This window comes from Opisthocomus hoazin, chromosome 6, assembly GCF_030867145.1.
Source record: "Opisthocomus hoazin isolate bOpiHoa1 chromosome 6, bOpiHoa1.hap1, whole genome shotgun sequence".
NCBI lineage: Eukaryota > Metazoa > Chordata > Aves > Opisthocomiformes > Opisthocomidae > Opisthocomus > Opisthocomus hoazin.
Genome location: NC_134419.1, coordinates 2,098,796 through 2,113,789, shown reverse-complemented (window position 1 = coordinate 2,113,789; position 14,994 = coordinate 2,098,796). Strand labels below are relative to the sequence as shown.

General features: G+C 52.2%; 1 protein-coding gene across 4 annotated transcripts in view; it reads left to right on the top strand.

Moving 5' to 3' along the window:
• The first annotated feature begins 137 nt into the window (after positions 1-137).
• Positions 138-14,994, top strand: part of MIER1 (MIER1 transcriptional regulator) — a 45,648-nt gene continuing 30,791 nt past the window's right edge. For 2 of the 4 annotated variants that reach the window (XM_075424276.1, XM_075424275.1), the window contains exon 1: positions 1,020-1,067. In XM_075424276.1, coding sequence (XP_075280391.1) covers positions 1,059-1,067 — 9 coding nt within the window. In that variant the 5' untranslated portion in view covers positions 1,020-1,058. Of the gene's footprint in view, positions 229-333; positions 458-1,019; positions 1,068-14,994 lie in introns of those variants that run through there. The other 2 variants (XM_075424279.1, XM_075424278.1) reach the window with 2 other exon arrangements.

Below are 14,994 nucleotides of genomic sequence, written 5' to 3'. Positions count from 1 at the left end.
TTCCTGGGGAAGCCCGGCGGCGGGGGAGCGGCTCCCGGGAGAACCGGCGGCCGCAGATGATCCGCGCCCAGCCCAGCCCCTCGCTCCAGGCCAGCGGGGGCTGCCCGGCTCTGCCGGAGCCTTTCCCCGACCGTGAGGCCCGGCCTCCGGGTCGGGAGCTCTCCCCTCTGCCTGGCGGGACCGGCCGCGTCCTCGCCCCAGCCCCAGGACAGAGCCGAGCCCGGGCAGGTGAGGCAGCCGGGGAAGGTTTGAGGGGAAAATGCGGCAGAATTAGGAGGGCACGCGTGTTTTTGTGGTTTTGTTTTTTATTTCCCCCCCCCCCCCCTCACGTAGGACCAACCTAGAGCTGCCGGTAACGTCCCCCGCGGGAGCAGGGCCGAGAGCCGTTCCCCGAGGACCCCCGCCGGTACGCTTCGTCGCCGGTGAGGCAGCTTCCGAGCCCCGGGCGGCTCAACCCGTAAGTACGACTGCCGGGTCGGGAGCCGGGGGGGAGGAAACGGCGCTGGGACCGGCGTGAGGGGCCGTGAAGGGACTGTTGAGGGCCCGGGGCGGACCGTGAAGGGACCGTGAGGGGCCGGGGTGGACCGTGAAGGGACCGGGGCCGGTGAGGGGCCGTGAAGGGACCGGTGAGGGGCCGTGAAGGGACGGTGAGGGGCCGGGGCGGACCGTGAAGGGACCGAGGCCAGTGAGGGGCCGAGGCAGACCGTGAGGGGCCGGTGAGGGGCCGTGAAGCGGCGGTAAGGGACCGTGGCGCGCGGGCCCCGCCGCTGACAGGGCGGGGGCGTGGCCTGAGCCCTGACTGACAGTCTTGGGACGGGGGGGGCGCCCATCAGCCTTCCCGCGCGGGGAGGGGAGGGGCGGGGCCGTGCGCGGTGACGTCGTGCGTGGCGTGGCCCCTCCCTCCGCCCGCCCCCCTCCCCTCCCCTCCCGCCGCTCCCCCGCCGCCGCCGCCGCCGCGCAGACCGTGACCCGCCGGCGCCGCTTCCTCCGCCGCGGCGGCGATGTGACCCCGCCCCCCCCGGCCCGCCCCGCCCCTCCCGTCCGCCCGCGCAGCGAACATGGCGGAGGTGAGAGCGCGGCGGCGGCGGGGCGGGGGCCTCGCCCGGGAACTTGTTGCGCGGGGCCGCGGCCGGGCGGAGCGTCCCGCAAGTTAGTTGTGGGGCCGGGGAGGGGGGGCCGCGCCGGGTACCGGGGAACCCCCCCGCGTCCGCAGCCCCCGCCCGGTCATCCTCCGGGGCCTCGCCCCGGGGGGCCGGGCCTGCCGGGTTGGGGGGGGGGGGGTGGTCTCTGCCGGGCAGGGGTCCGGGCCTGGGCCGGGGAGCCGGGGCGCTGCCGGTAGCGGCTCTCGGGGGGGTGGGGGGTGGAGAGGAACCCCGGCTCGGCGGGGGAGCGGGGCGTGGGCCTTCCGTGGGACGGGGTTCGTGTTCGGGGGTGGGGCGGGGGTAGCCCGACCTGCTGCGGCCCGGGCAGTGGAGGGGGACGCGCTCCCCGCCAGCCCGCTGTCCCCGTCCCAGCGCCGAGGAGCCGTTTGTCCCGGGCTTTGAGCCGAGCGCCGTTGCTTCGAGGAGAAAACCTGTATTTATTTTCCTTTAAATCTCTTTTTGTAGTGAAGACAAAGGGGAGTTGCGTTTGCGGGTGGAAGGGCGGCTGCCTCCCAACCTTTCTCCTGGGAAGGGGCGTTGAGGGGAGTTGCGGGGAGCGGGCAAAGGCTCGGTGACCCCTTCCCTGCTGGGCGAGGTGCGCCTGTGGCTGCCGAGCCGTGGGTTCGTCCGTCCCGAGAGGACCTGCAAGAGCAGCTCTTTGGGTTCTGAGCAGGCAAGTTAGGACAGATGAGTAGCTGTTTCCTTAAGTTTTCTTCAAATTATCCTAAGATTCCAATCTTAAGGTAATTTGTTGCTTGAGCAGCGTCGAAAAATTAATTGGAAATGTTTATTTGAAAGGTGAGCTATTAAAAAAAAATAAAATCTTTTGGATAGGCATTTCTTCCAGGCAGACTGGGCGGGGGGGTGGAGGTATCAGGATTAGAATATATTACATCTGACGTTTCTGCCCTCTTCCCTTGAAATTCCCAAATATATGCAAATTTTTACTTACCTTTGTTTTATCTTTCCTTCCCAAATGAAAACTGTAATGAAGCCTTCCTCCTGTTATTGGTACAAAATGTACAAATCTAGTCTTAGAATAATCTGCCTGTCTGGTTTTGGGGTTTTTTTTTCTGTATTTTGAGGGGCAGAGAATCACAGGTCTAATCCTGGAGTCATTTCTTGGCTGAAAAACTGTGGCTGTTAAACCCCTGTCATCTGTAAAGTTGGAGAGATGTACTGGGGCACGTGCTGGTCTAGGCATCGCAGCGTTCAGCATCTTTGAGTTTCACCAAGTGCTTGTAAGTTTTGTTAATTAAACACAGCTTTATTGTGAAATATTCACTCCAGCTCTGTTCTGGTGGGAGCTGAAGTTCGCCATGTTGCCGAAGAGCCACGGGCAGGACGCTGAATTACTTCCTATTTGTGTTGTCACGTACTTACGTTGACGTTGCAGCAGTGATGGCAGTGAGAGCTGTAGGGGATTCGTGCTGCGGGGAGCGATCAAGAGTCAGCGGGGTATGGAGGGCAGGCAGGTTTTGGTTTTCACTTTATGGACGTTGTTCCAACGGGTAAGGCTTTTATTACGTGTTGGTCTTGATATTTTATTAAGAAAGGAAGAGGGTTCCCCCCCCCCCCAGCATTTTGCTTTTTTGAAGAAAAGCTGAGTTCTTTGGCCTAGTTTGGCTGCTTTATTTCAGGTTAAGGGGCAGGAGCAGCGTAAGGGGGCTGTGAAAGCTTCGACCCACCTGTGGGCTGAGTTCAGTAGCGCAGGGGTGGCAGCGGCGGTGGAGGCTTGGCTGACACGCGTTCACGGCCGTTGGGTTGTGCAGACAACTGTGTGCGTGCTGCACTGCGTGCTGGGTCGGGAAACAATCAGAATTTTAGAAAAATAAAGACTTTCTTTCAGTGGTTTAAGCTAGGAGCGATGTCCTGGGTACGGTCCCTGGCGCAACGTGGGAAATGTGTAGGGGATGGGATGGGAGGTGTCCGAGCACGGTGTTGCCACCGAAGCTCTGGGCTCAGTGTCGGCCGAGAGGAGCTGAAGACGACTGCCGCTGCGTGGTGGTGCGCTGGAGGAGAGGGGTGTTAGGGAACAACGCGCTGCATAACGCTGTGCTGAGAGCGAGCGAGGCTGCCCTGATCCCTCAGGCAGCCCCAGGACCTGCCCGGCTCGGCAGCCAAGGGGCCTGGGCCCAGCCTGCGCTCGGAAACGCGGGTGGGAAGCAGGGCTGCGGTTGTGCCTCTTGCCCTCTTCCCCATCCCTCCCCGGGGGAAAGCCTTGTGCTGACTCTAGGGAAGGAGTGTACAAGAACTCATCTTCAGTCAGGAGAGATCCTAAAAGGCTGTGTTCCGGAGAATCAGCTAGGCTTTAATGCCAGAGATAGAAACCTCAAAAAACAGGCAATATAAATGTGAAACTTTCTGACTTTGACAGGAAAGCTCTTCAGACAGGAGCTCTGAGCCTGATCAGTGAGTAAATGAGTCCAGAAACTGAAACTAAACTAACAAAAAAATGCTGTTTCACTTTTGTAGAAGCATACCAGTTTGAATACAGAACAGACAAAAAAAAAAGTGGATTTTGAATATATATGAAACTGGTTTTAGATTTGGGCTTAATGACCGGTGTTAGGGCTTCATTTTACTTTGAAGCATGCTCACGTGATTGGTTGAAGTCGCAATATTCCAACACGTTAGAAGATTGTTCTAGTCATAAATCTGAAAGAAAACATCTCTAACTTAAGATGAGCTCTGGCTTTGTGGATATTACCATATCATGCATTAAGCTGCTTATTTAGTCTTTGTGGTGGAGTGAATGCTGATACATACATATTTTTTTGCAAATACAAATGTTTTAACGTTTGTTGAGAAGAAAAGGGTTTGTTTTTTTTTTTTTACTTAAAAGCTTGATTAGTAGTTGAAAGAGAATGGTATTTGTTTGTTTGTCCATTATAATGTTTGAATAAAATGCAAGTGAGAATGAGATCTTCTGATTCCAAAAACTTGAAGAGCTGGGGTCAGACTTTCGTGTTGAAAAGAGAGGCAGCGAAATACCCTCTGCAGTCCCCAGAAGTGCTGGATTCCTGCCGTTACTTTGTTTTGCTCCGTGGTAGGATGCCCCAGGCAGGTTGCAACAGGCACTTGCCAGGATACCGAACGGGCAAAGCTAGTGGGGAAAATGATGAGGCTTGGGGTTTTTTTGTTTGTTTGGTTGGTTTTTTTCTGGTTAACTCACTGGAGACTAAGAGAAGTACCAGGGCTGCTGGGTGGGAAAGAGGGTGGTCGTGTTTAGTCGGAGGTGGGGTGGGAGAGTTAGGGACATGGTATCCCGGATCTTGATTGGCATAACTCGGTTTAAATTTCGAGCTGATTTTAATGATGGGTTGAGGGGGGATGGCCAGCAGCTGAGGTGGTCTAATGGCCTGAAAGGGGAGATGCTGCTCCTTCTGCTGCTTTTGCGTAGATGCTCCCTGACCGTCTGCTGTGGGTTGCTTCGGCTCGTGAGCTTAAAGTGAAAAGCTTCCCGCAGGGTAACTGGTTCTATCGGCTCAGGGAACGATCCCGCAGAGGCTGGGGCTGGTGTGAGGGGTGGCACGGGGCAGCGGAACCAGTCGTGGGCATCAGCAGGAGGACATCATACTCCTCCTCCCGAAAACGCCAAGCCACCAGATTGGCTCGGCTTCCCCTCAGCCGGGGTAGCCTTGCCTCGCGCAGCCTGGACTCCGACAGCGGGAAGCCAGGCGCCGTTACTGGGGCTGAAAAATGCCGCCCGGTTTCTCCCAGCTCTGGAGCGGGCGGTTGGGCACCTTCGTGCCAGCTCCTGGTGTTTCTCGCCCCTCAGTGAGGTTATTTAGCTTTCCGAGCTGCTGGGAGAAGAAATTAGGTTTTCCCTTCTGCAGCGTGGATTTCTGTGGGGGGAAAACTGTGGATTGGCGTTCTAGGGCGTCGGGCGGTGTGGGGAGACGCAGGCGCGCGCGTGTCTTGGGGAGGAGCAGGAGCGCTTCTCTGCTGCCGTCAGTGCGTGGTTGAGCTGACTCAGACGGGCTTTAATCTTGTTTGGATTTCTGAAAGTTTAGTTATGTTGACCCGTAAACCAGTTTATTTACACTGTGTGGCAGTGCTTGAAGAAGTCATCTTTAAATTCATAATATCCGGTAAAATCTTCCTTTTCCCCGAATGTTATGCTGCTTTCAGTTTTAAATTTTGTGAATGTAACTGAATTCTAGTTTTCATATGCAGCTTGAAGCAACCTCAGGACACAATGTTTAAGAAATACGTGATCTAATAACCTTTTCTACATTCTTAATATTTGTATTTTTATTAAACTATGCTATTACTTTAAAACAATATGCATAAATGCGTAATGGTCTCCCCTGTAGGAAGCAGTAGTAAAGTTAACGCGATCACTAATGTGGTTGCAAATTGAGATATTTTAACAGTCGGGGAGGACAGAGCTTCTGAGTAACGCCTGGATGCAGAATAAGGTCGAAATAGATTAAATCAAGGTTTCCTGCTGACTGATCTGAATCGTGATTAAAATTGGTGCTTCACATCAGTCCAGCCTATTGAGCACAATGATTATTTTTTGCTCATTTGATCTTAGCTTTAACTAATTGCCTTTTTTGTTTGTTGCATTTTGGAGCAGTTTTTGTAGAATACTTCTCTGAGGTATGGGTGAACCTAATGTAGATCTGGAAATCCAGTTTTCTCGCTTCCTTGTAAACTCCAGAGTGGTTGGTTATAGTCACTGGTTGTCTTCCCTCGGTTTTTCTGACAAGCTATTGAAGGGAAAACAATAGCATTTAGCGTTCTGCGTTTCTAATCTTGGAGAAGGCGGGGAGAGTTCTGTCGTACTAGAAGACTTTCATGTGTGTGACAGAATATTAGTATTTATGGGCTTACTGCTTGGGGTTTAGAGTGCTTTATAATACAGTGGGGGGGAGTTTACGTAAACAGTAGAATTTTTGGAAAGTTCAGTTTCTTTTTGAGCTTTTTCCTGGCTAGAAGCCCCGGTCTGTATTAATATTTCACTACTAATCCATTGATGTCACAAATTGTGCAGGAGAATGTTTGCTTGTGGTGCTTGGCTTGTGACTGTATCGGGCTGCATCTGAACTCCTGCAGTAGGATATCATCACGCCCTAGACTTCCAATTTTTCTTAGCAAGAAATTTCAGAATATTAAAAGAAGTTGAGGTTGATGCTGGCCTTTGCAATAGAAATGAAAAATAAGTAGTTAGAAAATGTCTAGTTGAAAGTGTGTGCTTCGGATAAGATAGAGATGGTATTCTGATTAACTGTTGTGGTTGTGCTTTGTAACGCTCCTGAAAATGGAAGTTCTCTTGGTGAAGTTCTAGTGAGTGTAATGTCCCATCAACCAAGGCCTTCCCCCTCTGCTAGCAGCCTTCCTCAGTTAGCCCTGCAGCATCAGTCTCGTTTTTCTGACGCCTCGGTCCTTTAGGTAGATCACTGCACATTGGTTCTTGAGCAGGGATGACTGCCCTGGGATGCAACTGGTGGTTCCTGGTTCCAGTCATCTACTCTGCTCCAAGGAGAATGAGGATCGGTTCCACTTTATGGTAAACACGCTAAGCTAGTGTGTGATATCAGCGGATGAGTCAGCAGCAGCACGGTCGTGAGCCCTTGGACAGAAGCTGCTTTTACCGCCCTGAAGGGTGCTGTCGCTTCTGGTGGCTTGGAGCCCTGGGAAATGGAGCTACATCTGCTCCTCAGTACCTCTTGCAGGGGTCTCTGCCCACCGTGGGGGTGAGTGATCAGGCTGGCGAGGGAGGTAGGCCCTCTGGTTCAGAGATCTGCGGGGCGATCAGAGGCTGCCCTAACAGTCTCAGGTCATTATCACACACAGAATCACACAGAATGTGTGATTCTGCAGGGTCCTGCACCTGGGGAGGAACAACCCCAGGCACCAGTACAGGCTGGGGCTGACCTGCTGGAGAGCAGCTCTGCGGAGAGGGACTGGGAGTGCTGGGGGACGACAGGGTGACCATGAGCCAGCAGCGTGCCCTGGGTGCCAAGAAGGCCAATGGGATCCTGGGGTGCATCAAGAGGAGTGTGGGCAGCAGGGCGAGGGAGGTTCTCCTCCCCCTCTACTCTGCCCTGGGGAGGCCCCATCTGCAGTGCTGGGTCCAGTGCTGGGCTCCCCAGTTCAAGAAAGATGAGGAGCTACTGGAGAGAGTCCAGTGGAGAGCTGTGAGGATGAGGAGGGGACTGGAGCATCTCTCCTACGAGGAGAGGCTGAGGGAGCTGGGCTTGTTCAGCCTGGAGAAGAGAAGGCTGAGAGGGGACCTTAGAAATGCCCATAAATATCTGCAGGGTGGGGGTCAGGAGGACGGGGCCAGACTCTTTCCAGTGGTGCCCAGTGACAGGACAAGGGGCAATGGGCACAAACTGGAGCATGGGAAGTTCCAGCTGAACCTGAGGAAGAACTTCTTCCCTCTGAGGGTGACGGAGCCCTGGCCCAGGCTGCCCAGGGAGGCTGTGGAGTCTCCTTCTCTGGAGATATTCCAGCCCCGCCTGGACGCGGTCCTGTGCAGCCGGCTCTGGGTGACCCTGCTTGGGCAGGGGGTTGGGCTGGGTGACCCACAGAGGGCCCTGCCAACCCCTGCCATGCTGTTTGATCGGAGGCTGTCCTGACAGTCTCGTGTCATTATCCTCTTGCTGAAGGCTACTCCTCCTACAGCAAGCGTGGTGGGAAGGAAAGCGTGGCAGCGTCACTCTTTGGAAGTCTGTAAGTTCGTACAGGTTGGCTTTGGGTGCACCTGCGTTTTGTTGCTGCTGCTGCGGGATGCCAACCTCTGACAGAAGTGTGGAGCAGACAGCAGGCTGGAGAAAGGTAGTTACATCACTCCGGGGAGAGTCATCACCCGACATCCTACAGCCTTCTGTGTTCCCCTAAATCACTGCTTTTTTTTGTTTTTTCTTTTTGTAAAGTAGCAGCTGCTGCTAGTGTTTACCATATTGAAGATGTCCCCAGGTGATACAGTGGCTTCACTGGCAAAACTGACTGAAAAAGGCTACTGAAGTCTGCAGTTGGCTCCCCTTCGGGTGTGCTGCTGCAGATCTAGGGAGCCGTGGTGCAAATCAAACCTGGGAAAGATCGACATTAACAATATCCCCTGTGAAATGGTCGGCTTTCCCTTTCCACTCTGCTCCTGGTGAAGAGATTTAGGTGGATTGATACAGGACTGAGTCAGCTGCCTTAACACCCAACCTGCAGTTCCTGCCAGTTAAGCACTCCAAAACCCATTAGGCAGTTTCTCAAAAAAAAGCTAAGGCTGAATTTTTTTAGTTCTGTTTTTTTTTTATTACATAGTAGTAAATAGAACCAAACCTTACTCAATAGTTTTCTCAGAAGAAGCAGGGAGGGAGAGGGAAGTGAACAAATAAGTAGTTTTTCAGGGCTAGCTGCAAGATCTCAAAACTCGGGATTATGCGGTGATTTGGGGTGGAAGGGACCTCGGGAGGTCTCTGGTCCAACCTTCTGCCCACAGCAGGGTCTGCTCTGGTGTCAGACCAGCTTGCTCAGGGCTGCCTCCAGTCTGGTCTTGGAAACCTCCCAGGAAGCAGACTGGGCAACCTGTTGTGATGTTGGCTGCCCTCATGGTGAGGAAACGTTGTCTTTATAAACTCTTGGGTGGAATCAAGTCTGGGAAGGCAATGGCCAAGCCAGGGCACCTTTGCTAAGGTGGTGGTTTCAAGGCTTAGACGTACACAGAATGGTAGGGGTTGGAAGGGACCTCTGTGGGTCATCTAGTAGAAGATCTGTCAGCTGAAACACTGCAGTTGATCTTTGTGTTCTGGAAATACAAGAATTTTCTCATTTAGCAAGCAAATTAATAAAAAAAAAAATCTGTAGAAGCTGCCATTTCATGTGCAGAAGGGCTTGGATGTCACTGGAGTTTTGGCTAGAGAAGTGTTCATGTGTAAAGCCATTAAATGAGGGGCAGGAGCAGTTAATTTTTGTTTCTTCTTGCTTCAATACGTTGCTTTTAAGGTAAAAATAAGGCAAGCCATTCTCTGACACTTAGGTTATTTTGAGACACAACGCAGGGAGAGAGGGACAGGCCGGAACTGTAAGGCCTCCACTGAAATACCTGTTCATGAAGAGACACGAGCTCTTTTGAGTAAAGGATGTTCTTTGCCATTTTCTCCAGGCCATCAAGTAGCTTAGCTCGCCGGAGGGTTTATTCAACGGCTGCCGCAGTCCCTTCTTGAGACTTCAACACTTCAGCCGTGGGTCTTAGAAAATATTTTAGCTGATGAGCTGCTGTTCTCAAAGAATTTGAACTTTGGGGTTTCTAAACCTTGTGTATTCAAAACTTCGGTTTTCATGCAGTCTTTGAATATTTTTCGTGTAACTGTATATCTGCATTGTGGGAATAAATGCGACTTATGAACAGAATATGTATTTCTACTTGCATATCAGCAATGAACTTTTGATTAGTCTGCCGAGGGAAATGTAGCTGTAGTACACGTGTATGTGGCTTCAGCGTCACTTGTGAGGTAATTGCGTGTATTCGTTACCTGGTGCTCATGCTTCATTCTTTATGGTGTTACAGAATAGGTAACACTGCTGCATTTGAACTTGATTGCCAGTTAATATTCAAGTTTTTGCTGCCCCAAATGTCGCTAACAGTGCAACCCAGAAGTTAACTTTGTTATTTTGCTGTAGCAGAGTTCAAAAGAGCTGAGCATCAGCTTGATGAATTTGTCAGGCTTATTGCTGTCTATGCAGACGAAATTTAATATTAGTTCTTAAATGTTTTAGGTAACATTTAAGGAGCTATTAAAGATAACTGAGTAAATTTGAACAGAATATGTATTTGTCATAGAATCACAGAATGGTAGGGGTTGGAAGGGCCCTCTGGGGGTCACCCAGCCCAACCCCCTGCCCAAGCAGGGTCACCCAGAGCCGGCTGCACAGCACCGCGGCCAGGCGGGGCTGGAATATCTCCAGAGAAGGAGACTCCACAGCCTCCCTGGGCAGCCTGGGCCAGGGCTCCATCACCCTCAGAGGGAAGAAGTTCTTCCTCGGGTTCAGCTGGAGCTTCCTCTGCTCCAGTTTGTGCCCGTTGCCCCTTGTCCTGTCGCTGGGCACCACTGGAAAGAGTCTGGCTCCGTCCTCCTGACCCCCACCCTGCAGATATTTAGAGGCATTTCTAAGGTCCCCTCTCAGCCTTCTCTTCTCCAGGCTGAACAGGCCTGTCTGTCATTGTCTGACAGAGACTGCAGATACTGCTGATTTTAAGATGTTTTGTTATTAATTGATTAAACAGCATGAAGGGTGTTGGCAATTACAACAGTAGTTGTGTAGGTAGAAGTGAAACTGTGTAGTGTAGTGCCAGTTCTTCTCGGGTATTTCTTTGCAGGCTGTAGGAGAAATGCAAAGAGAGAAAACTCAGTGCATGACTTCTGCAGCTTTCCCAGTTTGGAGCATCCCATTCCAGTCCAAGGAGCTGCGAAGCACTGGAGTCAGACGTGAAGGTCCCCAGCCAGCCTGCAGAAATGGGCACTGCCTGGAAGCACCATACCTCTGCTGCTCTAGTAGTGGGTTCAAAAATCAGCTGTGCAAAACTGGTGTCTCCAGAGAGCTGTTTGTGTTAAACCTGCTGTGATGCCAATTCAGTTGTACTTTCACCATTTAACTTCCATCACAAATTGTAGTAATAACGACATCCCAAAGCCCAGTGAGTTTTTGTCGTCAGAGTGACACCGGGTTGTTCTGTGTGCGATACCTGTCTGCTAGGTTGGTCACTTGACAGGACAAAGGTGTCTGAAAGAGACTGGCCCATTTTGGTTCCATTTATTCCTGTATCCGTACCCTGGAGAACGTATTTGACGCGATCTTTAGGCTCGGTTGTTGCCTCAAGTGTCACTAACCTTCTGAAAACACCTACTCCACGTGTCTTTCCCGAGACTCCTAAAAATACACAGGGAATAAAAGCCGTGACAGAGCCACCCGAGCCTGATGTTTTGTTGCTCAATGACTTTTCTTTTTCCCTTTAGCACACGGTTTGTATTCTTCGTGTCTCAGAACCAGTATTGCCTTCAAGTTGCTCAGCTGGAGCATGAACAAATATGCTCAACAGTGTATCCATAGAGCAGGACTCCCCTGGCCACTTGAGGTTTTCCTAGTTCTCCATGAGTTAGGAGTTCATGAATGATTTTTTTTCATTCTTTTGAACCCACAACAAACATTCACCGTTGTCTTTTCTGATGGTGTTATGCATAGATCAATATGAGTATGTCAACCATATATTGTAAGTGTCCCGCAGTTGTTCTCTGCTGGGTCTTGGATACCGTTATGTTTTTATAGGTAGCAGCTCTTTGTTCCCATAAGGGCTCTTGAGGCAAAAAAAAGTGCTTTGTACTGCTCTGAACTGCTGCGGGAGAAAGTAGAATGCCACTGAAGAGCGGGGTATCCTTTTTCACAGGAATTGCTGTTATAGTCACATACCATAGCTTGGGACTTGAGATCTGATGATGTCAATGTAGCCATATTAAGTATTACCAGGAAATTTTCATAAGCAAATGTCCTCAAAGCCATCTGTTCTACCCTGACCAGAGTCGTGATCACTCGAAGGCAAGGAGTTGGGACTGAATAATCAAGAATGGCAGCAGCTGTCCTGAAAGAACTCTTTGATCATAGGATGCTCTGTCACCTTATGTGTGATGCTGACAGGTTGTCACTGGAAGGGCTACTCCTCATCTGCCACACGGCCTTCTCCACGCATCTAGCTTCCGACTCCAGGTTGTTTGCGACTTGCCTGGCGATTGCAAGGGCCCAAGACGAAGTGCTCACTGGTAGGATGGAAACCAGCGGTGTTTTTTGAGAGTGCTTTGCTGAACCAGCACATGCTGCAGCTTCCTGACTGCTGGGCCTGGCAGAAGCACATGGAGTGGTGGGAGGAGGTCAGGCTGCTCCTTTGGGCAGCAGCTGGCCGTTAATACAGAGGAGATGTAACGTGACGCTGCATCTAGCCAGGAACAGAAGGCAGAAGGTGATTGGCAGTGCGTCACTTAGGCTAGAAACGTATGAAGCGCAGAGGTGATCATCTGTAAACTAGGACAGACTAGGTAGAGATGGCAGGCAAAGCTTAGAAGAAAGGAGCAGAGACCCAGAAGCCGTTCTTCTAAAAGCTGCCTATGAAGTCTGCGGCAAAGAATGAACTAGAACCACTCAAGGAACGCTTCGCTTCTCTGAGGTGGCCTGAAATGGACCTAATGTTTCTGGAGGTGATGGGGTTTTTGCAGGTTTTCTGGTTTGGGGTTTGCATTTTTTTTTTTCCTTCCATAGACTAGGATTGTATATGTTTTGGAGTAGTTTAAAAGTCACGGGGGTGATCCTGAACTCCAGAGGCATTGCAGTGCTTTAGCAATGCTGCTGAAGCTGTGAAGGAGGTGATTGTTTTAGCAGCGTTTCAGGCCGTAGGGAAGGCTGGTTGCTGGTGTGAGCTGTCACGCCTTCTCCATATGATTTCAGAATACTGAAAACTGAACTTTGTTTCTTAAAGCGTGCTTGACTTTTATAAGATCTTTTTGTGCCCCACTAGGGTTTCGTGTCCACCCTCAACAGGAACACCCTTCCTTGTGGTAGGCTCCACTGCGGTAGATATTGGAGCATTTAGTTACAGAACTGTTGGAGTTGGAAGGGACATCTGAAGAAAAGCAAGACCAACTCATTGCTCAGAGCAGGGTCAGCTGGAGCAGGTTGTCCAGGACCGTTGCCAGTCTGGTTTTGTGTACCTCCAGTGCAGACACCGCAGCCTCTCTGGGCAACGTGTTCCCATGTTTCATCATTGAAGCACAGGAAGCTCCAGCTGAACCCGAGGAAGAACTTCTTCCCTCTGAGGGTGACGGAGCCCTGGCCCAGGCTGCCCAGGGAGGTTGTGGAGTCTCCTGCTCTGGAGATATTCAAGACCCGCCTGGACAAGGTCCTGTGCAGCCTACTGTAGGTGACCCTGCTTCGGCAGGGGGGTTGGGCTGGGTGACCCACAGAGGTCCCTTCCAACCCCTACCATTCTGTGATTCTGTGATCACTCTTACCGTGAGCAAAGCTTTTCCGTATGTTTGGATGTATTTCACTTTGTGCCCATTGACTCTTGTCACTGGATGCCATCGAGAAGAGACTGTCTCAGTCTTCTGTACACCCTTCCATCGGATATTGAGGCACATGGATGAGGTCCTCCTGAGCTGTCTCTTCCCTGGGCTGAGCAGCCCAGGTTCTCTCAGCTTCTCCTCCCGTGTCAGATGAATCACAGAATCGCAGAATGATGAGCCGGTCCCTCAAGTCACCTTCGTGGCCCCTTGCTGGAGTCACTTCATTCCGTCCACATCTCTGGAAGTTGGAGAGCCCAGCATTGGACACAGTGCAACTCTACAGAGGAGGACCCAGGGGTCATGAGGGACACTGAGCTGGCTGTGAGCCCACCATGTGCTGCTGTAACAAAGTCCCCCAGCACCCTGGACTGCACTCGGAGCATGGCCAGCGGGTCCGGGGAGGTGACCCTGCCCCTCTGCTCAGCCCGGGGGAGGCATATCGGGGTCCAGGGCTGGGATCCCCCTGGACAGGAGATACTTGGCCAGGCTGGAGCGAGTCCAGCAAAGGCTGCAGAGATGGCCGAGGGGCTGGAGCACCGGAGATGTGAGGGAGGGCTGGGAGAGCTGGAGCTGCTCAGCCTGGAGAGGAGAGGGCTCGGGAGGGGGTCTTGTCCTTGGGTGTAGATGTCTGATGGGGCACTAGAGATGAGGGGGCCAGACACCTCTCAGCGGTGCCCAAGGACAGGACAAGAGACAATGGGCTCACACTGAAAATCAGGAAATTCCTGTTAAATGTGAGAAAAAAACCTTTTTTCTTTTTTTCTTTTTTTTTTTTTTGTTAATTTTAAGGATGATCAGAAGCTAGATCAGGTTGTTCAGGGAGGTTGGGGAGTTTCCATCCCTGGGGCTATGTAGAATCTGACTGGTTGAGATCCTGAGCAGCCTGCTGTAGGTGACCCTGCTTTGAGCACAGGGTGGAACTTAGACCGTCTCCAGGAGTGCCTTGCAACCCAGACTGTTGTAGGAATATTATATTCCCAAAGTGGTTTCACCAGTGCTGGCTGCCCTTCTTAGTGCACCACAGGCTGCTGTTGGCTGCCTCTGTTATGAAGGCACATTGCTGGCTTGTCTTCAGCTCTCCTGTCCCTCAGGACCTCCAGGTCAAAACTACTTTCCAACTGGGTGGAACCCAGCCTGTGCTGGTACCTGTAGTAGGAGGTGATTCCTCCACACGTGAAGGACTTTGCCTTTCTGTGTTGAACTTCGTGAGGTTTCTGCTGGCCTGTTTCTGCAGCAGGCTGAGATCCTTCTGGCTGGCAGCGCACTCAGCTGCTGTACCCACCGCTCCTTCCGAAGCTGTGTTGGCTGCAGACAGGCTGGGGGTGCGCTCTGTCCCGTCCTCCCGGTCCCTAACGAAGGTGCTGGGCAGAATTAGCCCCAGCCTCAACCCCTGGGCTCTGCCCTCAGGCGCGGACACCCAGCTGGACTTTGCCACTTGGCACAACCCTTTGAGCTGGGCTGTTCAGCGAGTTTTCCGTCCTCATCCCTGCGTGGCCGGGCTGTGCTTCGTTGGTTTGTCTGTGAGGGTGATGTCGGAGATGGCGTGGAAAGCCTTGCTGAAGTGAAGGCAAGCAGCATCCCCTGCGCTCCCCTCGTCCCCTGCGCTCCCCTTGTCCCCTGCGCCAGTCTTCTCGCTGAGGGAGGCTCTCGGGCTGCTCCGGCGTGATTTCCCTTTTCTAAAGGCACACTGACTGCTCCCGTTGCCTCCTTGTCCTCCGTTGTGTGTTGGGAAATGGTTTTCAGGAGGCTTTGCTCCATCGCCGCGTGGGGCTGGGGATGAGGCTGTCCAGCCT